Source organism: Polypterus senegalus, chromosome 8 (genome assembly GCF_016835505.1).
Source record: "Polypterus senegalus isolate Bchr_013 chromosome 8, ASM1683550v1, whole genome shotgun sequence".
In the NCBI taxonomy this organism is placed as follows: domain Eukaryota; kingdom Metazoa; phylum Chordata; class Cladistia; order Polypteriformes; family Polypteridae; genus Polypterus; species Polypterus senegalus.
The window spans coordinates 150,493,815-150,520,591 of NC_053161.1; the positions used below are offsets into that span (position 1 = coordinate 150,493,815).

The window sequence follows — 26,777 nt, forward strand, 5'->3', positions numbered from 1 at the left end:
CACGGCTGCAGCAGCAAGCCAGCAGTTGATCGAGCAAAGAGGAGGTAAAAAAACTGTATTTGTTTCCCATTGTATCACCGTTTAAGAGGGGGTTTCAGAGGGGAGACCACATCTCCTTGGGGTGCGTTCTCCACAATGCGAGTGGCGGAAACGGGAAGTGGCTGGCGTGTAGTGCAGGCTGGAGGGGGTTGACAAGCGAAGCAAACAAGGGGGACTGAATGGTATAATATCTATCTATCTATCTATCTATCTATCTATCTATCTATCATATAGTGCCTTTCACATCTATCTATCTATCTATCTATCTATCTATCTATCTATCTATCTATCTATCTATCATATGGCCTGTATGTGGCACACGAGGGATGTCCCCTGTGAACAGAACACATTGAAACAAACTGTATAGCCTGTCCGGGTCTACTTAAATACAAGCAAGGATCTTGACTACTGCAAATAATAATGTTTCTGAACAGTCAATTTAAATTATGTGTATGTTTAGTGTATTTGTGTGTGTGTATGTACAGTATATGTGTGTGTATAGGCACACATATAATGACGTTCATGTTATGTATACTTATAATTATTTCTTTGCTTATTTGTTGTATTTTGTTCAACTGTTCTTAGATAACATGCCAATAAAAATGTCATTCTGCTGAGTACTCGTGATAATAAATTTGACTTGACTATCCATTCTTGCATACAGCAAGACCCACAAAATGCACACTGCTTTCTATCTGCTCATCTTGTTTGTAAGCACAGAAACTTCTCTGTCTTCCACCTGATGAGTTAGTCCCAACATTATACTACTAACTCCGTGTCCCACTTATTTTAAAGAGCATTTTATGCAGATTTCTGAGACTATTACTAAGGCAAACCCCAGGATCTCTGTTCAGATCCAGAAAGCCCTGTAAAACTCCTGGGACTTCTGTGATGTGCCAACAACCCTACAAGCCCTACCATTAGGCCCGGTCTAGACAACCTTGCAGGGGCTTGGGCACAAGAGGCAGGAGCCCATTCATAATATAGTCTGGGAAACTCTAAATCCATTATGTGTAGTTCCCCATTGTTCATCCGTTATAATTCTGTCACCCAAACAAGATCTTCTGGGGATACTGCTATTGATTCCCTGCAAGAACAGTTTTAACATCTATCCAAGAAAGAAACATGTCCTGCATATGTCTGTTTGCAGTGTACTTTCACTTAAGAACTCATTGTGTTACAAAATAGTTAAAACTGTAATGTGAGAAAAATGCAAAACAAAACAATGTCGGACCATACAAACAGTCATCATGCATATACAGTATGGCAGCTTTCAGTTTTCAGTCAGCTACATTCTGAGAAGGTTCATTCTGTAGGCAAATGACACTTTTATTTGGACAGAAGATATCTTCTCTCACATTGTCTTTCCCTTTATCCAAAATTATGTTTTGTTACTTACGATTTTACATTGTGTTCTGACTGTTATAGTGTTTCTTTTCCTGTCTCGTGTATTTTGTGTTTTATTGTCATTTTGAATTATTGTGTTCACGTAAGCTCTGTTAGGTTTGTTTTATTACTTGTACACTACGTCATCCCTCGTGTTTTGTGGTTGGTACCTTAGGAGACGGGCCCACCCTGACATCACTGCTGCTGGGTCCTCCCCCAGCAAAGGATCACTGAGCATCATCCAGTGGTGGTGTTTTTTCTTGATTTAGGGTCTATTGGATTATTTTGCTTTTGTTTTTGGATTTCATTGTCTGCATTGTGGATTGGGACTTTTTCACCTTGGATTATCTTTTAGGCAAATCCTTTTTTTTTTTGCTTTTGTCTTATTTTTGCTCTTTCTTCATTTTTTTTTTTTATCAATTCTCTATTTTTAAAGATTTGGATTGTTCTTACAAGCCAGAGTTTTAGGGTTTTGCTTTCCCTTGCAAGACATTTTTGGACTTTCATTGCATTTTGAATTTTAACCCTTTTCGGCCCTGAATTTTCTACCTTTCTAGCTCTAGGGTGTCTAGGAAGCTGGAAAATGAAAAAAAAAAAATATATATATATATATCGCTATTATTATACAGTAGATGCCAAATTCTTCAGTCTTCTTGAGGAAATAAAATTGAAAGTTGAGCTACTTACTATGTGGCATCCATTTTCACTTTGTGTTTCGTGAACTGTATGCCAGTCTCTCCTCCAGTCTGCGATAACAGTAGCACGCCCTGTTCCAACGGCTGCAAACGGACCTTTGCTTTACAAAAATGGCCGCATATTTATGTACAGTGGAATCTCGGTTTGCGAGCATAATTCGTTCCGGAAACATGCTTACAATCCATAAGCATTTGTATATTAAAGCGAATTTCCCCATAAGAAATAATGGAAACTCAGATAATTCATTTCACAACTCACAAATATTTACATAAAAATGATTTATACAAAATCTTCACTCTAACTAGCGGAATCCCTGCTATCTGTTGGCTAACTAGAATCGTTTTCTTTTTTTGCGACTTTAACAAGGAAACCTCTCCAATGACGGTTGTTTTTGCCTGAAGAGTCACTACACTTGGAAAATAAAATTTAAAAAATGCTTTATGCACTATAAGGTTTCTAAACTCTTTTCAGATTTCCCCAAACGGGATAACATGAGGAAGAGTATCCCAAAGCAACCGCAGGCTCCCAGCACTGTAGCAGTTCGCCGTAAAAGTGAATCAGAAAAGATTGCAGTCAAGCTATAAGCGCCTGCCATCAATGGGTGATGCAAGGAACATTATAAATGCAAGAGCACAGTATTACTTGGCCACTAACATGCTCATGACCCTGCCTGAGTGCTGTGTCTGTGTATAAGAGAACGGTAGATCCCGCTACAATAAATAACCATGCTGTTCCTGTTTCACTCTGAATAAGGCTGGTTTTGCTTAAGTACTGAGACTCAGTCTCGTGTTTTGCTGTGCATGACAGGGAGTCGCACGTTACAGCACACACACACGTGATCACCATGCTATAGTAAACTGTATACGCTCCTATGGATGTTGACTATATGAGTGAGGCATATTGACTGAGAACGAGCATGGGAGACGATTACCCACAGTCCCTACGTGCAGCTCGGGAGACAACATATACGTACTACTAGTATTGTAAGACCTCCCTCGTTTATTGAGTTAAAATTTATTAAAAATTTTAGCTCGTCTTGCAAAACACTCGCAGACCAAGTTACTCGCAATCCAAGGTTTCACTGTACTACTCCATTTTTGGACTGTTTAGGCCGAAGCCTGTAAATAGTAGCTGGGGGGATTGACTGTCTTGGAGTGAGGCTACATCTAAACAGCCCAGTGAAGGTCTTCACAGCCCTTCTTTGTCTCCTTTATACAACATACATATTTATGAGAATAAATTGAATTGAATTAAAATGGACTGGCACTATGACTTGGTAACACTGGAAAGGATTTAATCTTTCATGTCATTCGTATACGTTATTGGCACTACAATATCTTGAATAAAAGTGGATTCCAAAAAAGTCCTCATGTGTTACTGTGTAGTTGAATTTCCATAAAAGTCGAAGCTGACCTGTTCAAGAGACAAATCATGAAGTGGCGTACAAATGTCAATGCAGGCAGCAGATGTTTGGAAAACGGTTTATTACAAATGAAGTACATTTAACACTCCAACAGAAAAGCCAATCAGCAATATATTTACAAAGACGAGGAATTTACATGTCATATTTACAAGGGATAGTGCGGCCGAGACAAGAACTTGGCTAACTTCCACTGAAGACAACTTAAAATAGCAATACAGACTTTTTTTTGTACATATCTTCTCATAAATACAGCTATATTTATACATCTATTTTTTTTACAGCTCTCTAGTTCATACAAAAATATTTTTGCATTCAAATTGAGAACCCACACAGCATTTGAAATGAATTTTAAAATACATCTGAAATCAGACACGGCAGCTTTGAAGAATTAAACTTACTGGAGGTCTCATGATATGCCAAGCTCACCCATTCGCGAAACATGTGTGAGTAATGATGACACAAAGGGATTCATAGAACCGTAACAGAGGATTTTAAGATTAAAAATCAACATAAAGAATAGAAAGAGACTGCAACATTTCATGGAGATGTACAATATGTTAAAAAAAATGGCAGCAATACAAAGGAAAATGACGTTCATTAAAAGAGCAGGCGGCAACGTGAAGGGATGACTGCAGAAGCAATGCTGCCAGCATTACTCATAGATGAAACCAGGACTTCATGATAGTGTGGTCTCTGAGAAATGATCACAAAGTGCTTTACACTAATCTGACAATTTAAGATTGAAAAATGTAAAAAAACAGAAAAGCCAGCATCATCACAAGTCACTCTACACAGCAATACCTTTTGAACAAATACCAATAGACGTTTTGTATTTATCGTTAATCAGTCAGCCAACAGATCATCTTTTACAATGGTCTTGCTTTCTGTCCAGGGCCGATTCCTTCTTGGCACTTGATATTGTTGGGTTAGGCTTGAGCCACCCTGATACCCCAAATTAGGCACTGTGGGGTCTAAAGAATTAGACTCTAATGTGTAACGTTACCAATTCACTCTTTACAACTGCCATACTGTGTAAACACGAGCAAGTCACTCATGTTGTAGAAACTGGAGGTTTGGCATTTTCGTTTAAGTGCCTCGAGGTCGTATTAACTAATTTCATCTGGTTGCTTGTTATCATTTCTAATTGGCTTTCCATGCCCACTTCGGATGAGAAGAAGAGATCAAAGTTAAAATATACACAGGAAACAGGCTGTGCTCACCGAGGACGATTAGAGAATCACACATGAAGCATCTTACTGCATATTCTTTGACATGACAGCTCAACTTAGAATTGTAACTTTGAGGTAAGGAAGCTATTTCAGGTAAGGAAGACAGAAGATTTGAGGTAAGAAGATAGACATTTCGAGGTAAGGTCTTTATGCACATTAAGCAACAAGAACACATGGATACTGCTGGAAACTTGTTAAGGGTAAAGCTTTTCTTCACACACAGAACCATTGATACATGGAATAAATTACCAAGTAGACAGGGCCGTCTTAACAGCATTATAGGCCCCCGGGCAAAGCAGTACCCTGGGGCTCCTACCTACACAACCACTCAGCAAGTCACAACATACATAGATTAGCATGGGACCCCCGGGCAACTGCCCAGCATGCCCATGTGTTAAGATGGCCCTGCAAGTAAGGTGGTAGAGAGTAGGACTTTAGAGATATAGAAATAAAATGTATTATTAATTATTATTATTATTATTTTTATATTTAAATCTTAATTTTATATTGATGAAATTAGCCAGACCGGACTGGAGAACCTGGTTAGGCCGAATAGCCTTTTCTAGCCACAATTGCTCTGTTCTAATGATGTAAGTGCTGAAGAGGGCTGCATGTTGATTAACACACGCAGGGAAGAAATTCACGGACCTCTGAACAAAAAGGACCCTATAAGTCCATAAACCAGTTTTCCAATTCTTTTCAGCTTCATTCCTCACCAAGTTCTTACAAGATGCTTCATCAGCCAGTGCGAACACTGCAGAAATACTGAACTAATTCCCAAGTCTCACAAGGAAGAAAAGTACTAGCCACATGATTAACAGAAATGAATGTCAGACACCTATTTTAAAAACATAGATATGTCAAAAAAAACAAAAACCTGTCAGCTCTTTAGAAGTCACTATTAATATTTTCTCAGCATTTTCCATCATGTTAGCAATATCACATTCTCCCACCCAAAGTATGCCACACATACTTTAGGGTTAATATCGACAGAGGAACAATATGAGAACGTGGACTCCTCGAATGCCAAAAAACGTCTTTTGGTAAATTTAAGGCTGGAAGTAATGCAAGTGAAGATCTTTGATTCGGTGGCTATGCTTGCAGGCATAATGGAGAATACCAACTGAAACAGGCTTGGCTCCCCTTAAATCGAGAGTTTCCATTGCTGGTTATTTTGATACCTGGCACAATATTTATTAGTACAGTCTATAAGTATTCTAGGTATGAAGATCAACATATCTTTTAGATACAGTATATAGCATACTATCTGCACTATCTACACTTTGTCACTCATTCTTAACTATAACTTTCCATTTTACTTAGAGGGCAACAGTCCTGGTTCAACCTTTTTTACAAAGAAGCAACACTTCCAGAAAAAGCATCTTATTTTATAGCACCGTCAAATACGGGTCACCGAGAAGCCAACAAGAGAACTTAGGCTGGAGTTGTCTCCAGATTTCTATGTAGAGAATGACTGTGTAATTTTCTTTTCCCATATACTGAATGAACATCAATGATTCATTGTCAATATGTAAAATTATTAGGCATTATTCATGTTCACAATATGGCTAATAGATTGTGGATCCCTAACCATCACACCTAAATGAGCTTGCTGGGCACCCCATTCCAAAACCATGGTCATTAATATGGAGTTGGCCCCCCTTTGTAGCAATAACAGCCTCCACTCTTCTTTCTTTTGGAGTGTGTTTTTTGTGGGAATTTGAGTTCAGGAAGACCTGGCCCACAATTGGTGTTTAATAGGGTTGAGGTCATCATTCTGTGCAGGCCAATACAGTTCCACCATGTCTTTCTGGACCTGGCTGTGTGATGGAACAGTAAATGGCCGTCACCAAAACTGTGTCCACCAATTTGCAATCAATCAATAGTCCCAAATGTATTTGTATACTGCAGTACCCTTGACTAGAACCAAGGGGCCTAGCTAAAACCCTGAATGATAACCCTAGACCATTATCTCTCCTTCACCAAACCTTACAGTGTGCACTATGCCATTCTGATGGCCACATTCATCCATTAGACTGCCAGATAGTGAAGTGTCATTCATCTCTCCAGAGAACACTACTCCAGATTCCAATGATGGTGTGCTTTACACCATTCTAGCCAAAGCTTGCCATTGCACATCATGATCTTGGACTTGTGTGCAGCTTCTCGGCCATGGAAAGTGATTCCATGAAGCTCCTGATGCAATTCTTGTGCTTCCAGAGGAAGTTTGGGAATCTGTTGTGAGTGACACAATACAGGATATGCGATTTTTATCCTCTCTGTGAGATTACGTGTTCCACCACTTTGTGGCTCAGCTGTTCTCCTCAATACTTCCACTTCACAATAGCAGCACTTACTGTTGACTAGCGGAAATTTCACGTACTGACGTGTGGTAAAGGTGGCATCCTGTGACAGTGCCACATTTAAAGTCGCTGAGCTCTTCACCCATTCTACTGCCTGCATTTGTCAATGGAGAGTGCTTGATATTATGGATGTATTTGAATCACTTGAACTCAAAAATTTGGAGAGATGCCCACATACTTTTGGTTGTATAGTGTATGTAGCACACATGACTTGAGGTGAGCTGGTGTTTCACCTACGTTTAGTTCCTGCCTCACACCTGATACTCCATAACAAGCCTTAAAACCCGATGATAATTAGATAAAGGACAGAAAGCACACACATGGATTAAATGGTGCTTCTTGGTAGAATATTTTTACTTACTTTTCATAGTCCCTCAATGCCAACTTTTATTTAACCTGCATATTTCAGATTTACATTATGGTGAAACTTGCTTTTTGTTGGTATTTCTTACACACTTTATGTATGTGTATAGAAAAATGTATTCCTAAAATTGGTAATCTCTATGTATTAGAAAAGTATTATAAGTACATGAGAAAAGTAGACACTATATTTCACTAAGTATTAAGATGTAAGAGTTAGGAATGAAAAGGCTTATGCCTACATATTTTTTATTATTCTGTATGAGCTAGAGACCACCAGTATTTCATAAGCCAAAAGTCAGACATGCAAGAGAGCTGGAAATGATGGGCCCGCTCTGTTAAAGAGGGAACGTGAACTTTCCAACTAAAAATATTGGTGGCAAATGCTGAGCTAGTAGGGAGTAAGGATAGGCCTCGTCAAGCACATATGATAGACAGAGAGGGGTTTGACACCCCTCAGCTAAGAAACATTGAGGCAAGGGTAGAGCAGTGAAATGATAGGAGTCAGATGAGGATGAAAAATGGCTTGTATGATAAGAATTGTAATAAATGTAAGAGATCCCCATGGCTTGGTGCTCATTCCATTGGAAGGGAGTCTGTATGTGCATCATACAATAAAGCCTGATTCTACTGCCTGCCCTGAGACTCCAAGTGCCTTCATTGAGGTTAAGGGTGCCCATGCCTGCGTGCTTCTAAATGCACCAGGATTCATTTAAATGTTTCCACAATGTTATTTTTGTCTTGCATTCATGTTGCTAAGTAGTGACGATTGAGGTCACGCTAGGTATTTTGTCAAAGGTCAAGGCATATATAGGTCAGTCCATTGCACTTATGCGTTATCCGAGTTTGCGGATGCAATATAAAGAATAAGCACATGTGTTTAAAAGTTTGGATTTATGACTAGTGCTTTTGCTTCTCAAGCTTCTCAAGGGGTTTGACGCTAGACATTTCTATCCTTTGTCAGGCTCTCAACTCCCATCTTTCTGCCCTTGCCATTTTCTGTGGTTATTTGTTCATGAGGCTCCATTTTCTCGTTACTACGATGCTTTGTGGTTGCTATGTCATATGACCCATGACATCATGACCACCTTGGTTTATAAGGTATCCAGACGTTAAGACTACTTGAATAGAAGAATCACAAGATACTTGTAGTTGAACAGACCTTAAACAAACAGAGTCTTGTTTCAGTTTTGTTTTGCTTACAGTGCTGGCTTGCGGTTTGGTTTTGATTGAAAGATATAACAAATCCCTGTGTAACAGACCTTAGCTACGGCTCTGACTTTCCTCCTGCCAAACCCTCAAAGGAAACATTTGCTCATCTCTGCTGTTCTCATATAAAATCCTGTCCAACTTGGCTCAGCATTCCGTACAGTTCAAACATAACAATACAGAGCTGTGTGCGCTATATTCAAGATTAAATAAAGGCAGTCCATGCTTTCCGGAATTAGAAATAGATAAATCCCTTTTGTTATTATAGTTTTCAAAAATAGAAACCATTGTTCGCTTCTTTCCTTTCACCTTTGACAAATGCTATGTGCTGTGAATAAATGATGAACAGGCCTGGAACGTTCTAAATCTTTGGAAATAAAAAACCTCATTGAGATTACTGCTGTTACCCTTTTCACTGATAAAATGAGTGTTTGATTCATGGCACTGGCCTCTGGGAGTGTAACATCAACATACCAGATCTGCAGTCATTTCAATTTGAAAATTTTCATACCGCCTTTCTTGAACACAAAATATGTCAAAAGTGTTCAAATTATGATTCATATCACAGGAAGCTGTGGGATCCCGGGGCCTACGGAGTACTGAATGAGACATCCAAGCTGCTAGAGAACAACAGCGTTAATGCCCTATTGGGTAAATGATCCTTCAAATCATTAACATGATTTTCACAAACACCCCTAAGGAAGAGATGGAAAAGGTCAGAAAGTCCATTTTTATAATGTCTTTTTTGTACCAAGCTAACAATGCACAAGTAGGTACTGGATCCAACTGTTAGTTAATCCTGAGAGGAGAATTTGAAGAAGTTTCCAAAACATGGTGTCAAGCAGATCCTATTTACAATAGGCTGGGATGCCACACCTCTGACTTGAGCCAGCGTTGCGGAAGGGATTTCATCTGAAATGTCTGTCATCATTTTGAAATCCGCCCCCCCCCCCATCCCTGTTTGGTCCTAATGGCAGGGAATAAAAGCCACCGCCTGTGAGTGACAGCTCTCAATAATCTGGTAGGTGGACAGGGCAGCCTTGCTTCCAGAGGTGTTGCTCAACTTATCAGCATTCACAAAGGTCACCAGGGCTTGTGTGGAGTCACATGACTGCTTTTCTGCATCTTCAGAGTTTAGAGAGGTCATGCTGGCTTGTTTACATTTCCTTGACAGGCCCGCCTGCTTTAGCAGAAGCCCAAGATCTTCCTTAAAGTGTGGGTTGAAAAGTATATAAAGTGTTGGGTTTAAGCAGGCAGGCAGAGGAACAATAACCAGAAGGATTGACTTGATTACTTCTGGGCTGATAAAAGAAAGACTGAGCAAGGAGGAGAAGGATAGAAAAGCCACTGGGAAGTACAAGATGCAATTTGCGAAGAGGAGCCAGGCGACATGCTTGATCATGGAACAGTCCCAGAAGTTGTCCAATTCTCCCTTCTCCAGGTTACAGTACAATCTTGTGTATGTGACGGTCATTACAAAATAACACAGGGAGTTCAGCAAAACTAGAGCCACCAGGAAGCCAAGGCTGGATGGCTCCCCAAAAGGTAAAGGCAAGCAGAGTGCAGAGATGCCATACTCTCCCACGTGAAGCAATGGTAGGATCGTGATGGCCAAAGCCAGGAAGAAGCAGAATGCTGACACAAGTTTGACGTTGGTCTTGGAGTATTTGGTCTCTGAACTTTTGGAACACTTAATGGAGAGTCCCCTTTCGAGCGCAGATGTTGTCAATAGGAAAATGCATGCTTCAGATGAAAAGACTGACAAGAACCCGGTGATCTTACAACCAATTCCACTTTCCCACCAAGCTCCGTACTTGGCAAAGCTTCCAAATGTCAAGGCATCTACCACTGCCAGGATACCACTGGAAAGTCCCATCAGGCCATTCACAATAGCGAGAAGTCCTAAGAGGTACTTCGAAGGTGAAATGTAGGTGGGGGATGTGAAGATGGTTATGACCACCAGACTGTTGCACAAGAGAGAGAGTACCACAATTGTCCATACACCTGTGCGAATTAGCCAGCTTCCAAAGAGATGATCACAAGGCCGGAATGGACCTGGAAGTAAAACAAAAGGGATGTTCTTTTAATACTTTTCAGATGAACTCTGCCAAAAGACAGACTCACTTCCGGAAAGGTCTCCACAGGTAGGTTAAGTTCAAACCAGGTGACACTCACATCCCAAAGATGGATTGTTTTTGAACTGTTTACAAGAATACAGATACAGTAGAACCTCTGGTCATGAACGTTTCTGAACGCGTACAAATCGGGTTACAATCAAAAAGTTCGGCAAACTTTTGCATCTGTTCACGACCACACACTCTGGAGGCGAACAAAAACACTGGCGGCCAGTTTCCCTTCCCGTTCGTACGTGCCAATGATTTCCGCACGTGTTCAGTCTCTCCCTGTACATCGTTCTCGGTCAGATGTGCGTGCATTTGCTGTGAACTCTTTGTGTTCTATTTCGTGTGCTTTTGCATTAATTTTGCAATTAACCATGGCCTCTAAGCAAGTGAAGAGTGGTAGTGTTGGTACGAAGAATGGTTCAAAGAAAATTGAAATCCAATTAAATAAAGAAATCATTGAAAAGTATGAGCGTGGAAATTATGTTACTGATCTTGCCGCAGAGTACAAGAGGTCGGAATCTACTAGAAATCTATCGATTTATAAATCGAAAACTTCCTTCGCGGAGCAGGACTCTCCCTCAAAACTGTAACCTCCTCTCCACCCAGCTTCCTCCTCACTTCCTTCACTCCAGAACTCGACTCATGCAAGGTTAGTTTTCTTGGTTGTTTATGGCTAGTTTTTCTATAAATTGAAGTTTTTCAAACTTTCATTTTTTTCCCCGTGCTTGTTCACAGCGAGCGGTTCGTAAGGGTGTAGCACAAACTCTTGCAATGTTAGTTTTCTCTGTTGTCCAAGGTTTTCTCCTTGGTTCCGTGAGAATCCTAAATCCAAAGAGGACTGTTTCATTTATGTTAGGTAGAATGCCCAGAGGGGACTTGGCGGTCTCATGGTCTGGAATCCCTACAGATTTTATTTTTTTCTCCAGCCGTCTGGAGTTTTTTTGTTTTTTCTGTCCCCCCTGGCCATTGAACCTTACTCTTATTCGATGTTAATTAATGTTGATTTATTTTGTTTTCTTATTGTGTCTTTCATTTTTCTATTCTTTAATATGTAAAGCACTTTGAGCTACTGTTTGTATGAAAATGTGCTATATAAATAAATGTTGTTGTTGTTGTTCTCAGTGTTATTCAATGTTTTTACATTTAGTTTACTATTACACTGTGCATTCTGTGGTATAGTTAACTATTTTTGTGCTTAAAAATCTTAAAAAAATATATTTACATACAGTTCATATGGGCTGGAACAGATTAATTATATTTACATACAATCTTATGGAGGAAATTACGTTCGGGTCACGACCAAATTGGGTCGCGTGCAGAGTTTTGAAACGAATTACGGTCATGACCAGAGGCACCACTGTAGTTAATTCACTCTGTCACTATTTCTTTTTTGTCCTTTTCATTTTTACTTAACTTCTAACACACATTCTACTCTGTCCTGAATTAATAATATATGATTGAAGCCAAAATTACAGAACTAAAAAGTGGCATAGTCTGCATTGTTGAAAAAAGCAGTAGCCAAGGCCGTGCCACTGGTGTGTGGTCCACTCTCAAAACGATCATTTCTTTATTTCTTTGCAGCGTGTACCTGGTGCGGGTGAACACTGGACGGAGTGGTGCACCTTTAAGTCCTCTTCAAAGTCCAAGAGGAAGTCATCAAGCTCAGGATAATCTTAAAAGGAAAAATAAGAAATGAAAAAAATGTTGGGGTCAGTTACACCTCATGAAGTTTGCATCTAGTTCTGCCCTTTATGTGAATTTTTGGTCTCAGTACTTCCAGTATGTCTCCTCAGGGTCATAAACTGAAGAGTAAAGAAATGTAACGAGCAGGTAATTACTCATTAAACACAGAAACCAAATTTTATATTCCTACTTGTTTTGAACAAAGTACGAGTAAATCAAAAACCACCTGCTAGGTTATTTAATATTATAAAAAAACATCAAAAAGAAAAATGAAAATACAATTAAGGATCTCTATCTTCATTTTCTGAGTCATGGGTAGCCACAGTCCATGCTAGTAACCTTAGAAGCATGGCTGAAGATAACTCGAGGTGAAATACTTGCCTACTTCTCTCTCGTGTCACACATCCTAAACTCATACTATGTAATTTAGGGTTAATATTTAACACAAATAAATGAGTGACAAAATTAAAATCAGACTATTGTAAGGCATTACATAAGAACTCAGCTTTCTATTGGAATCGCCATTATTAAAGGGAATAGCCGAATCAGACGGACTGATGTCCAACAGCAGAGGGCGCTGCAGTGCCTCGTGCTGCTGCCTAGCATTTACAGGGCACAGGATTTGTGTTCTGGCAACGTCTGGTCCAAATTGCACTGTCCGTTAATGTCTGTACAGCTTATCTCAGAGTACTCCAGTTTTATCTCCACATCCCTTGGATGTTTGTATCTGTGCCTGATCCCTGTGGCCCTGAGAGTAAGCAGGGTTGATGGGAATGTTATGTAATTTATAACGAGCATACCATGCGATAGACTTGTGTCCTGTCCAGTGCTGATTCCCACCTTGCACCCAGTATTTTTAGGACTGGCCGAGTTACCCACAATTGTGTTTCTTTAAAGCCAAGTGTTAATCGCGAGTTCAGAGGATGGATGGATGGATGGATGGATGGATAGAAAAAGTGTTGATCTACACTACATCTAAAAATCAGCTAGGTGAGATAACGGTACAAATTTGTCAGCCATGCATGGACCAAGTTGTTTCCTTACAGAATCAAAGCATATCTTACCTGGACCAGGAAGAAGATTTGTTTCTTTTTTGTTGAAATCCTCACTGCTGCTATTCTCATCTCTGTCCCATGGGTTCGAGAGCTTATTAGGTATTTCACATGACACAAAGGCACAGCACTGAAAAGCATATGGCATTTCCATGACCCTGTAAAACAAACAAGGCAACACAATGAGCCAAACGTTATGAAGGAGAAAAGAATTGTCATTAATGCCTGAAGACTTATCAAAAAATGCTTCAGAAGATGTACTGAAACATTTTGTTCCAACACTACTTCTTCAGAATTGGTGGGGCTGTAAGTAATCAGTAATGGTTGGGACACCTGCAGGAATTGTCTACATCAATGCTAAATGCTTCATTCACTTCCATTGTTGTAGAAAAGCTGTAAGTTGCTAACTAATTACTTGTTCACTGTAAAAAGTCATTTTCCTACAAAAATTATATTGTTTTTCTGTTTTACGTTTTTTTAGCATCTTATATTTTATGGCTTACCTTTGTATTTCAGGGTGTTCGGGGTCTTAAATTCAATAAAGACTGTTCCATGGGACTGTGCTTGTATATATATATATACTAGCAGATTACGCAGTGGCTTCGCTCACTGAGCGGAATTGAAAAAAATTAAATGCAGAATCTGGAGGAATTTGTGGCTCGCATCAGGCAACTGCCGCCTGTGTTACGTGGTAGCCTGTGAAGACTGCATCTGTCTAATCCGATTCTGTTCAGCACATTGTTCGGGTGTTTGTGAGGCCCTCAATTGTGATTGTCTTATACGTTGATCAGCGAGCCCTCTCTCTCGATCTGCTTCTGTCTCATTTTCTCTGTGTAACCCGACTCTTTTTGTCGATGTTGACGGTTCCTTAAGTTCCCCAATACATTTTTTTGGGGGATTTGCCCCGGTATTTTAAATGTTGGCATAAACCTAGACTGTTCGGTAGGAGCCGTGCTGCCAAACGATGTCATCTGAAAACACGAATTGTATTTTGTAATGTTCTGTAGAAAATGAGTTGAATGTGGATTTGTGCCAGAAATAAGAGACAACAACAGTACAGGTGGATGGCTTAAAGGTGTTAATTTCACATCCCATGTGATTCAAATTTAAACCGTGCCTCCCAGCGTACACTTTGTTCTTACGACACGTTGCCTCTGAAGGCGGTTTACAGCTCGGCGTAGTTAAAAAGTGGAAAGCAGCAAAGCTGTTTTCTACTATCAAGTACTGGGAATTAAAAAAAAGTTACAATGTGGCAGTTTTGTCTGTCTCTAAGCACTGGAGTCCAGAGAGGAGGGCTGGGAGAGGACGACGCAGGGCGCACTTCTATGGGATAGATCGGCATGATTCTGTTTACTTTTCAATATCAGTAAGTGTTTCTGTTTACTTCTTCTCAACATCAGTAAGTCGGGGCACACTTCTATGGGATAGATCGGCGTGTTTCTGTGTACAACAACAACAACATTTATTTATATAGCACATTTTCATACAAAAAAATGTAGCTCAAAGCACTTTACAAAATGAAGAATAGAAAAATAGAAGACACGATAACAAATAAAAATAAGTTAACATTAATTAACATAGAATAAGTAAGGTCCGATGGCCAGGGTGGACAGAAAAAACAAAAAAAAAACTCCAGAGGCTGGAGAAAAAAAATAAAATCTGTAGGGGTTCCAGACCAAGAGACCGCCCAGTCACCTCTGTACTTCTTTTCACTAAGTGATTAGTAAACCGCGCCTCTCAGTGTCCACTTTGTTGTTATGACCCGTCGCCGCTGAAGGCGGTTTAAAGCTCGGCACAGTTAAAAGTGGAAAGAGACAAAGCTGTTTTCTTCATCTCTTCTACTATAAAGTACTGGGAATTACAAAAAGAAGTTACAATGTGGCAGTTTTATCTGTCTCTCAGCGGTGGAGTCCAGAGTGGAGGGCTGGGAGAGGGCAATGCGGGGCGCACTATGTAATACGTAATTTCCATATTGTGTGGTCATACGTAATTTCCGTTTCAAACGCGAAAAGAATTTTATATATATATATATATATATATATATATATATATATATATATATATATATATATATATATATATATATATATATATATATATATATATATATATATATATATATATATGCACACATACATACATACTAGCCATGCCCTGTGGCTTCACCTATGTATTAATGAAACTGGACAGTGAGGAAGGTCCTGCCTGGCTTCCCACTCCTGACATCACGCTCCCCCATCCCCTCGGCCTGCAGTCTCTGTCTCAGATTAGCATGAATATATCTCTCCTGCAGCAAACTATGATTCTAAGCGCAATGAGAGAAGTCACAAAATCAACTGGAATGTTCAAGCAAATTATACAAAAAAACCCGATTTAAATCCATTAAGTTCTCTTGTGAAAAACAGACAGACAGATTTTATTTATAGAGATTTCTTATATATAAACATCTATACGTGGAAGTGTGTGTGTGTGTGTGTCTGTCTGTCCAGCCCGGAAGTGAGAGGTGGAGTTGGGGTATGGGCTCCACCTCCGCGGAAAGACAAGCGAGGCCAGCACATCAGCAAAACGAAACCTCAGAAGAAAGACAAGGGCACTTAGTTGCTAACATACGGTATCCCTTTTACTTTTCTTCCCGCCGCCAATACACAAATGTAAGCACGTCGGCAAAACAAATCCTCCTAGGAGAGTGATGCCCAGAGTAGTTCCTTACAATTACCTGATATCTCTACATTTCAGTTTTTTTTTCTGACAATTTCAATAGTTTCTAAGACTTTTTACAGCATGGGCTTACACAGCTAGTACATATATATACATGCACACACAATACCAGTATAATCCATAAATATACATTCACCTAAAGGATTATTAGGAGCACCATACTAATACGGTGTTTGACCCTCTTTCGCCTTCAGAACTGCCTTAATTCTACGTGGCATTGATTCAACAAGGTGCTGAAAGCATTCTTTAGAAATGTTGGCCCATATTGATAGGCTAGCATCTTGCAGTTGATGGAGATTTGTGGGATGCACATCCAGGGCACGAAGCTCCCGTTCCACCACATCCCAAAGATGCTCTATTGGGTTGAGATCTGGTGACTGTGGGGGCCATTTTAGTACAGTGAACTCATTGTCATGTTCAAGAAACCAATTTGAAATGATTCGAGCTTTGTGACATGGTGCATTATCCTGCTGGAAGTAGCCATCAGAGGATGGGTACATGGTGGTCATGAAGTAATGGACATGGTCAGAAACAATGCTCAGGTAGCCCATGGCATTTAAATGATGCCCAATTGGCACTAAGGGGCCTAAAGTGTGCCAAGGAAACATCCCCCACACCATTACACCACCAGCCTGCACAGTGGTAACAAGGCATGATGGATCCATGCTCTCATTCTGTTTACGCCAAATTCTGAGTCTACCATTTGAATGTCTCAACAGAAATCGAGACTTATCAGACCAGACAACATTTTTCCAGTCTTCAACTGTCCAATTTTGGTGAGCTCGTGCAAATTGTAGCCTCTTCTTCCTATTTGTAATGGAGATGAGTGGTACCCGGTGGGGTCTTCTGCTGTTGTAACCCATCCGCCTCAAGGTTGTGCGTGTTGTGGCTTCACAAATGCTTTGCTGCATACCTCGGTTGTAACGAGTGGAAATTTCAGTCAAAGTTGCTCTTCTATCAGCTTGAATCAGTCGGCCCATTCTCCTCTGACCTCTAGCATCAACAAGGCATTTTCGCCCACAGGACTGCCGCATACTGGATGTTTTTCCTTTTTCACACCATTCTTTGTAAACCCTAGAAATGGTTGTGCGTGAAAATCCCAGTAACTGAGCAGATTGTGAAATACTCAGACCGGCCCGTCTGGCACCAACAACCATGCCACGCTCAAAATTGCTTAAATCACCTTTCTTTCCCATTCTGACATTCAGTTTGGAGTTCAGGAGATGTCTTGTCCAGGACCACACCCCTAAATGAACTGAAGCAACTGCCATGTGATTGGTTGATTAGATAATTGCATTAATGAGAAATTGAACAGGTGTTCCTAATAATCCTTTAGGTGAGTGTATACTGTATATTTAAACTACCTCTCTTTTAAAAATAGTCAGGTAAAGAATGAAATGAAATGTGAAAATAGAAAAACACACTAAATGAAAAAGAACAACAATGAAGTAATGAGACAATACAAACATTCCTATATTTGCTCAAAGCAAGAAACAACCTAGGAAAATGCACCATACCATTGCAAAAGTCATTTACGCACCCACCCTCACTGGCTAAATTAGTGTCATCAATTAATCTGACATGTATGTCTTTGGGCAGATGGGAGAAAAACTAGAGTTCCCGGACAGTAGTGAGCATTATGTGGAGAGAACATGTAACCTCCACACAAATTGCTACTGGATTTAGAATTTGAAGTTGGGATGTTGAACCCATGAGGTAGTAGGGTTAAGCACGACATCACTATGTTTCTTGACAAGAAACTAGAGAAACCAGCAAACAAGCATGTAATGATCAGATTATTAAGCACTCACATCCTGAACTAGACTGAGTCATTTTCAAAGTCAAAGGGCTGATGATAAAATGTCAGGACATTGGAAAATTCTGACAAGAACAGGCCATTTGGGCCATTAATCCTGTCTGTGCTTTTCATTTAGATCAGGGGTGCCCAACTCTGATCCTGGAGGGCTACATGTTTTCAGTCTAACCACTTTATTAATTAGTGTCCAGCTTTTACTGCTAATTAACTTCACTTAATTTTGCAACTTAAGACTCAGACCCTTTAAATCAGGGCTGCACAATGTTGGTCTTGGAGGGCCGCAGTGGTTTAATGTTTTTGCTCTGACTAAAATGCTTCATGAGAAATCATTCATATTGCGCGAGTGACATTTTTCTGCTTCGTTTTAGTTGTCTCACGTGTTAAGATTTTGAACCCTTAATTGCTTATTTTAGCCTTAAACAGTTGTATTCACTGTTTTAATGGATCCTTATTATCTTATTAATAAGATGCAAATGACAAAGGAACCAGCAGTTCTCCATGCAGCTTGTTTCCATTTCCGCCTGTGTGGACTCACCATGCACTATGTGGCTTAATAAAGTACTCAAAAGGAAACTGAAGAAAAAGTGAACAACTGAAACTTGTCCGTTTTAGGCTTCAAACCATTTGGATGATATAATAAGAAAGGTAAAAAAATCTACAATTTAAGAATGACCTTCCAGTGCAGAGTTAAAGTCCTGATATTAAATAAGACCTGTTATTGGCAAGGATTATTTCCTAATTAAGTCAAGATCTGACGGCCCCTAACGTCTTGCTCTCCACAACACAACTTGTTAACTTATTCCATGTGTCTATGATTCTTTGCATGAAGAAAAAACTTTCTATTATTTATATGAAATCATTTATCAGGTTTCCAACTACAATGTTCTTGTTGCAGAATTGATTTGAAAGTAACATCTGGGATCCACTGTCCTAATTACCTTTCTGATTTTAAACACTTCAGTCAAGTCCCATCCTAATCTCCATTTGCTTCAACTGAAAAGATTCAGGTTCTTCAATCATTTCTCACGTCTCATAACTCTCAGTCCTAAAATTAGTCATTCGTCTCTGAACTTGCTGTAGCGCTGCTATGTCTGTTCTGTAATATGGAGACCAAAACTGCACCCAGCACTCCAGGTGAGAGCTCACCAGTGTGCTTCATAATTTAAGAATATCCTCCTTTGACTTGTGCTCCACACATCATGGGTACTACAGGTATATAAACCTAATATTCTGTTAGCTTTCTTGATCGCTTCTGGATGTAGATGGTGATGAGTCAACTATGACCACCAGATCCTTCTCATAAGAGGTACTTTCAAGTTTCAAACCTCCTAAAATTTTTACTTCCTACATGTAATACATCAATAAAGCTTTTCACTAAACTGCAGATTTGACAGGCTTTTCACGAGAGCCATGTGACTTTGTTTCACACACCCTGCACTTTAGCAGCACATTTAACAAGTAGGATTGTGTGAGGCCTACATCATCATTTCTACCCTCACCACTCCTCACTGACCATTGGGTTGGTAAACTATTGATATTTAATGCAGATCATTACAAATTATATTCTTAAAAAAAAAATTGTAATTATTGTAAGAATTACAATGAACTATCTGGAAAATAAGAAAAAAATGCAATGGACATGCATGTAAGACTTAATCGAAAAATGATACTAACACAAATAGATCGACAGAACAAAATTAGTAAGAACAAGGCGACTTGCATCATGTGAACAGCAGAGATGTGTTGTACAATGTTTTACTGAAGAGCTTGTCTTATTTATCTGTTCTGCTTTTACCTCAGCTTTGGGAAGTTTTCTTTTGACAGAAGCTCCTGCAGACCCTCGTTTCCAGCTAATTTCAAGTGGGTTAACCCATGCAGTCCAGCCACAGGGAAGGTGGACAGGAGGTTAGCTGAGAGGTCACTGAAAGAAGGGAGATTAGATTGGCATCAGGTGTCTCAGAAAACAGAAAAAAAAAATAAAGCATAAATACGCAAGTAAACAATTACAAGTACATACAGTTTAATTAAGGAAGGCAGGTGGGAGAAAGCATTTGGTTCAATGGCACTCAGCTTATTCCAGGCCAGGTCACTAATAAAAAAAAAAGAAAATCGGACACTTAATGGAAGAAAAATATGGAGATATTTCAAAATTATAGCAAGGCTATACTATTCAATCATTCAAATAATAATTTAAAAAGCAAACAATGTATTGAACACGCAGTTCACTCTCAGTGTATAATTTGCACCTTCTCCCTGTGTCCATATGGGCTTCCTCTCCCATCCCAGAGACTTGTATTTTAAGTTAAATGGCTGATATTTGTGTGTTGGCTTGGTGTGTCAGGTGACGTTCTGCCCTTCCTGATCTTTCTTCCTGTGTACCATTAATTAAATAAGTGCATTCAGGAAAGTATGTGGATGGATGGATGGATGGATGGAGCAAAGGTGTGTCTTTTAGTAGAAATGCAACAGTGGCTTTTATGTAGAATATCTTTGGGATTTCGCTAACAGTGGGGTGAGAAGCTACATATGTGGTTACAACTGCTATCTGAGCAGTATGTGACATAAATTGTTGCTTATTAGTTCAAAGCCGTTTTTTAAAAGGATTTGTATCATGTATCATAATGTCATGCTCAGTAATAGCTGATTATCGTGGCCACTCATGACTGATTATTGATATTTTAAAAACTAAGTCTAGTTGATGTTCCGTAACTCCATCCATTTTCAGGTTATATACCACTGAAAAGCACTCAGTTGCCTAACTTCATGGTTTACCTAACCTCAGGTGTTACTTATCAATTTCAGTATCTAACTTTATATAAATCCCATAACTAAAAACACCACCATTTGTATCCCTAATTTTGAAATTATAAAGCTCAGGGTGAAAGCAGACTCTTTTTAGTCTGGTGACTTTCATAACAAGTATCTAGATATCTAGCAGGAAAACTCATCTATGATGGAGGAGCACTTAAATCGTCAGGTAGAGGGGTCCTTTCATCAGATTGGCTGGTCTAGCACTGACTCAGCTGTGGAATGGCCAATAGGGAGAGGCAGCTTGATGGCTCCAGGACTCTGAACAAATCTGAATTGTATCATGTGACAAAATCTACTCTTGCATTTTGCTCTGTACTTGTACTATTACTGTTGTACTGCTGTATTATATTGAGGATTACTTGTGTTCTGCTCTGTATATTGTATTCTGTTCACCCCATTTTTTGACACCCTTTGCACGCCCAGCCTACCTGGAAAGGGGTGTCTCTCTGAATTGCCTTTTCTGACATATTTTCCATTTTTTTCCCTACAAGTGTTATTTTGGGAGTTTTTTCTTGTCTTAGAGAGTCAAGGCTGGGGGGCTGTTAAAGCCCATTGCGGCACGCCGAATGTAATTATGGGCTATAAAAAAATAAATTGTATTGTATTGTATTGTATTGTATTGTATTGTATTGTATTGTATTGTATTGTATTGTATTGTATTGTATTGTATTGTATTGTATTGTATTGTATTGTATTGTATTGTATTGTATTGTATTGTATTGTATTCCTATAGTAGACAGGTAGGCAGTGTGGTGTAGTGGTTAAGGTGTTGGATCTCAAACCCTGAGGATGCAGGTTCAAATCCCACTACTGACACTTGGTAAACCTGAGCAAGTCACATGACCTGTCTGTGCTCCAATTGGAAAACAAACAGAATTGTATCATGAATGATGTAAGTCACCCTGGATAAATACGTCAGCCAAATATATAGAGATCTTGCTTAGTTTTTTCTTATTCCACATGCATCATTGGAAAGTTCAGGAGCAGTTCCAGTTAAGTGAAAGACAAGAGTGGGGCAGGTCCCAGCATTCTAGACCTTGATGACGGACATTGGATTACTGCTTTGTATATTCATTTTAAATTTGTTTTCTGAGCTATCGTAGTCCACTATATTATGATACTGTTGGATTTGACCATCTCTGGTAGACACACTAGATTACTCACAGTGATCGAAGTGACATTAAGTGAAATGCCCCGGCTTGGATTTCTTCAATTTGGTTGTGATGCAAGTCTCTGGAGGAAAAAAAACAAAAATCTGTTACAAAAGTGCACAGTGCAAGCCTCATTTTATGTATTTATTTTTTTACTGTGAGGAATGAAATTTCAGTTTCAAGTGCAAAGCCGAACAAACTTACATTTTCTGCAGCTTCTCACATCCATTAAAGCTGGGCAATTCCTGTATTAGGTTGTAGGAAAGATCCCTGAAAGTGAGCAGAGAGAAGACAGTGAGAGCAATTCAAGAAGGCATGTTGGGGCATTGTCATGTCTGAATCAGACTTAATCAGGACCACTGGGGATGGAGAAGGACAGTAACATCAGTACATTCTCTATCAGTTAACCCAGCTGTAATGGAGAGTATGAATGCTCAGAAATAAATTAACATGGTTAAAGGACTGCACTAAATAATCTTCATTTTGCTATTGTTTCACTTTGTTGTTGTGTATTTGTAACATCTACCATTTTGTGATAACAACCTGTAGAAGAAAGAAAGAAAGAAAGAAAGAAAGAACTTGCTGGCAGTAAGTGTACAGTAGGTAGTAAGAGAAAAGCTTAAAAAGACTCTGAGGCATTGCAAGTTCAGAGTTTTGAAGAAGGCATGTTTGACTGACAAGAAGAGCTGTGTTCTATGGTATTGCAAGCCATAGCCACCCAGAGTTTGTAGAAATGCTGTCACTTCTTTTGAGTGTTGATTCTTGGTGTTCCAGTTGTGGCAGGTGGATGAAGGGTCGGGTGGGTTGATGTTAGTGGGATTCTAAGATCTTCTTGTAACTTGCCAGCTTTCATCATGTGGGCATATGAAGATCTCTATATCTATCCAGCCATACCACCTACACTTCAGAACAGGTCACCCACATGAAGCTAAGCATGTGTGGGCCTGAAAAAAGGTTGCTGCTGGAAGAGGTGTGGGTAAAGCTAGCAGAGGGCACTTACCCTCTATTCTGAACATGAATCCCAATGCCCCAGTGCAGTTATGGGCACACTGTGCTGTACAAATGGTGCTCTCCTTCAGTTGAGATGTAAAACCAAGGTCCTGACTCACTGTGGTCATCAAATGCCGCTTTTCCACTGCATAGTACAGCACGGTTCAGTACAGCTCATCTTGGTTCGGCTCAGTTCGGCTCGGTTTGCGTTTCAACTGCAGTTTAGTACCGCTTTAGAGTGGGCGGGATTATTCACGTGTCGTTATAGTTGCGCCGCCTCTACTGCCGTGACATCATCGTAAACGCGCCACAAGCGACCTCCTGAAAAACTTTTTCATTCCGCGTCGCCCCATCCAGCTCTCGCTGGATCCGCTCCTCGGCTACCAATGAGAGGAACGTCTGTACTTCCGCAATAGACCACGAAACAGCCATTTTTGGTTAAAACAAAATGGTGCGTCCGAACCTTCGCTGGCTGTGCTAAAAATCTAGCGGGTCTGTTGTGTCGCAAGTTCAGTGACGCAGTAATGACGATTTTCTCTTGCCAATCAGTGGCCAGCAGAGTTTACACGTCATGTTTTGGTAACGGTTCGGCGCGCTTGGAACCTCGGCTGAGGTGGTACTAAAAAAAGGACCAGGTACCAGGTACTGTTCCCAGTGGAAAACCCCCCAAAAGTGAGCTGAACTGAACCGTGTCGTGCCGTACTATGCAGTGGAAAAGCGCCAAAAGATTCCTGAGTATCCTTTGTAAAGAGCAGGGTATATCTCAATGACCAGGCTAAATTAACATCCATGGCCTAGTCATTCTGTCTCTAGTTGGCTAACTATCTCTTACCAATTCATCGCCTAGCAGCTAATGTGCATACTGGTGCAATTATGGCTGTCATTGCAGGGTACCATTGCCATCTAGAACGCCCAGGTATCTACAGCAGCAGGCCATATTTAAACAGTATTCATAGAGGTGAGTGGCACAGTGCTCAAGCACTCTTCAAAGGGTCTGCTTTTCTTTTGTATTCCCAATCTTTCTATCATATGACAGACATACATTCAGGGTTGATAAGAAAAATAATCATATAATCAGGGACGAAGAAAAACAGAAGCCTGGTCCATGTGTGCAATTAAGAACAATATTTGACAACTGCAGCTTTCTTACAGTGTCCATGGCCCTCTGCTAATGTGTACCACAGTGTCATGAACTCTGCTGACTGTCCTAACAGGAGCTAAATGCAGGGGAAAGCATTACAGTTGTTTATCTAGTAACTCCATTTTAGACACTATAATGTGTGAATGCTCCAGCCATTGCAGCTCTTTGGATGTTTGAGAGTCTTTCACACACAGAAGACAGAACAACACAATAGATCTTAACATAAAATGACACCCGCCAACAACATACCGAATACAATTGTGAAAATGATGTCAGACAAAATGCATATCAATTAACATAATTCCAAACGCCTATAAACTTTCAGTTGATGTTGATGTCAATGAGATCCTGTCAAGTGTAGAGCTCACTAATCAACATTTTGCATTTTCATTTTTTGCTTTCTCGAAGTATAGGGAAGTATAGGGAAAGTATTGTAATCGTCCAAAAATTCCATTTTGAGATTTTGATTAATCTTGCGTTATGTGGTACTGAATAGAGTCATTTTTCATTATAAATGGCAGTATGATGACATGGCGGCTATCACAGCTACCTCACAACATCTAGGACCAGATTTCATTACTGTTGCAGTCCCCCTATTCTCCCCATGTTGGGATTTTCTCTGGGCACTCCAGTTTCTACCCACCCTAACATGTGCGTTAGGTGCATTAGTGATGACAGAGCCATCCACTGCTCCCTAGAAATAATTAGTGTCAAATCAAGACCATTTCTTGTCTTGCACCTAACCTAGCTGTGATATGTCCTAGCACTTTGAAAGAGACAAACAGACTTCAGAAAATTGAGAGAAAGGCCATTATGGCCGAGTGTCAGCAGCTCTTTGTAGTCTTTATGTTTACTTAGTGCAAAATTTTTGAATGAAAAAAAAAAATCCAAATTTGGAGTCCTCCTAATTCAAGTGCCAAAAAAGAAGATTAAGAATCGATATAAAACAAAGTAGGACTTACAGTAAAATGCTACTCTGTCACAACAATTAGTCTCTTTTTCAAATTCTATCTAAGCTGTGTTTACCTGTTTTAAAACATCTGTTGAGATCAGTGAGATCTTGTCAAGTGTAGAGCTCACTAATCACCATTTTGTATTTTCATTTTTACGTATACGAAGTATAGGGAAAGTATTGTAATCGTCAAAAAATTCCATTTTGAGATTTTGATGAATCTCGACATTTTAGACCTTCCTGAGTTGGAAAATACCATTTTTGGAATTATGTCTGTGTGTGTATGTATACACAATAACTTGAGTACGCTTTTACTTAGGTCAAGCAAATTTTGCATACAAGTATTAGGTACAAAACATTGATTTCTATCAACTTTTGGGCTATTTCCGCGATCTGGAAGTGGTACCTTTTATTCATGTAGCTCCAGACTCAACTTCATTCAACTTTATTCAACTTTACTTTTATAATAATTGTTCAATATATTATTAACTTGATTTGTTATTGATGGTTTTTTAATGTACACAATATAAAAGTATAATCATTGTCTTGCGGTTTACTCCTCAAATATCCATCCCCATATAGGAGTATACGAGAAGATCGAGATGAGATGACCACCCCTGATGTGTTTTGAATCTTGCCTAAAAGAATTTTGAAATAGTTTTTAAGGTAGTATGCTTTAAAATTGATATAGTGTGATCGGTCAGTTCAAAATAACAAAAGATTCACTGAAGTAGCTTACAGAATTTGCAAGTTGGGTAACTCTTCACACACATCTCTGGGCAGCGTTGTTACCCGAGCACCAGTCAGGGTCCTAACAAAACACAAATTAAACACTGATGTGAATGGCAAGAAAGCCTTTGGTTACCTTTAATGGTGCTTGAAATTCTTGGCAAAACTGATTAAAGAAAAAACAAACATTAAAAAATAAATCAGAGTGGACCACTTACAGACTTTCCAGGCTTTTGGTCCCCGTGAGGTCAGGGAACTCTGTGATTTCTGTAGCTCCATTAAGGGACCTGAAACAACGAAAACAAGACCCACTCACTATTTTGGAGGTGCAGTGGTGGAGCCACAAAGTTGAATTTTTAGTTGCTATAATATTTATAGAAATAACAACAAACATTTGCAACCAATCAATCAATCAGTGGACATATAAACAATCACCCACCTATATAAACAAACAGTAAAATCATGCTTACAAGGTTCTCAGTTCAGGCAGGTGCTGAAATGCTGATTTCCCCACAAATTGGATTGGATTGTCGTAAAAAAATCTGAAAAAGAAACGCACATTTATTAAATTCAGCTGCTAAGCCTGCAGAGAACAGAGAGTTGGAATGAAAGCTAATTTATCCACGGACTTTTCTGTGACTGCCTAAGAGAACTACTGCAGTATATCTCATTCTAATCACTAATGAATACACCGCTAGCGTTTGCCGACAAAAAACCTTAGAAGTTTGAACTATGCACTTAAGGGACCAAAAAGTTTGAAAGTGAGTGACGATTTTATGTGCCTACTGTGTCCTCTGTTTGTTTAATCCGAAATTAAACAAGCATATGCAGTATCTACTGAAATGAATGGGTCATTTTAAATGAATAACCCATCCAAAAATCATGTTTTATTTTGTATGTTACTTA

General features: G+C 39.5%; 1 protein-coding gene across 1 annotated transcript in view; it reads right to left on the reverse strand.

Annotated features, from left to right (window-relative positions):
* Positions 1–8,974: 8,974 nt before the first annotated feature.
* The window catches only part of LOC120534382 (leucine-rich repeat-containing G-protein coupled receptor 5-like), a 214,445-nt gene continuing 196,642 nt past the window's right edge, over positions 8,975–26,777 (reverse strand). Inside the window, exons 9-18 of the mRNA XM_039761931.1 lie at positions 26,342–26,413; positions 26,090–26,158; positions 25,882–25,953; positions 22,264–22,329; positions 22,073–22,141; positions 20,115–20,186; positions 19,893–20,018; positions 13,576–13,721; positions 12,417–12,500; positions 8,975–10,760 (exon numbers count right to left, since the gene is read on the reverse strand). Of these exons, the coding sequence (XP_039617865.1) occupies positions 9,673–10,760; positions 12,417–12,500; positions 13,576–13,721; positions 19,893–20,018; positions 20,115–20,186; positions 22,073–22,141; positions 22,264–22,329; positions 25,882–25,953; positions 26,090–26,158; positions 26,342–26,413 (1,864 nt within the window). The 3' untranslated portion in view covers positions 8,975–9,672. The remainder of the gene's footprint in view (positions 10,761–12,416; positions 12,501–13,575; positions 13,722–19,892; positions 20,019–20,114; positions 20,187–22,072; positions 22,142–22,263; positions 22,330–25,881; positions 25,954–26,089; positions 26,159–26,341; positions 26,414–26,777) is intronic.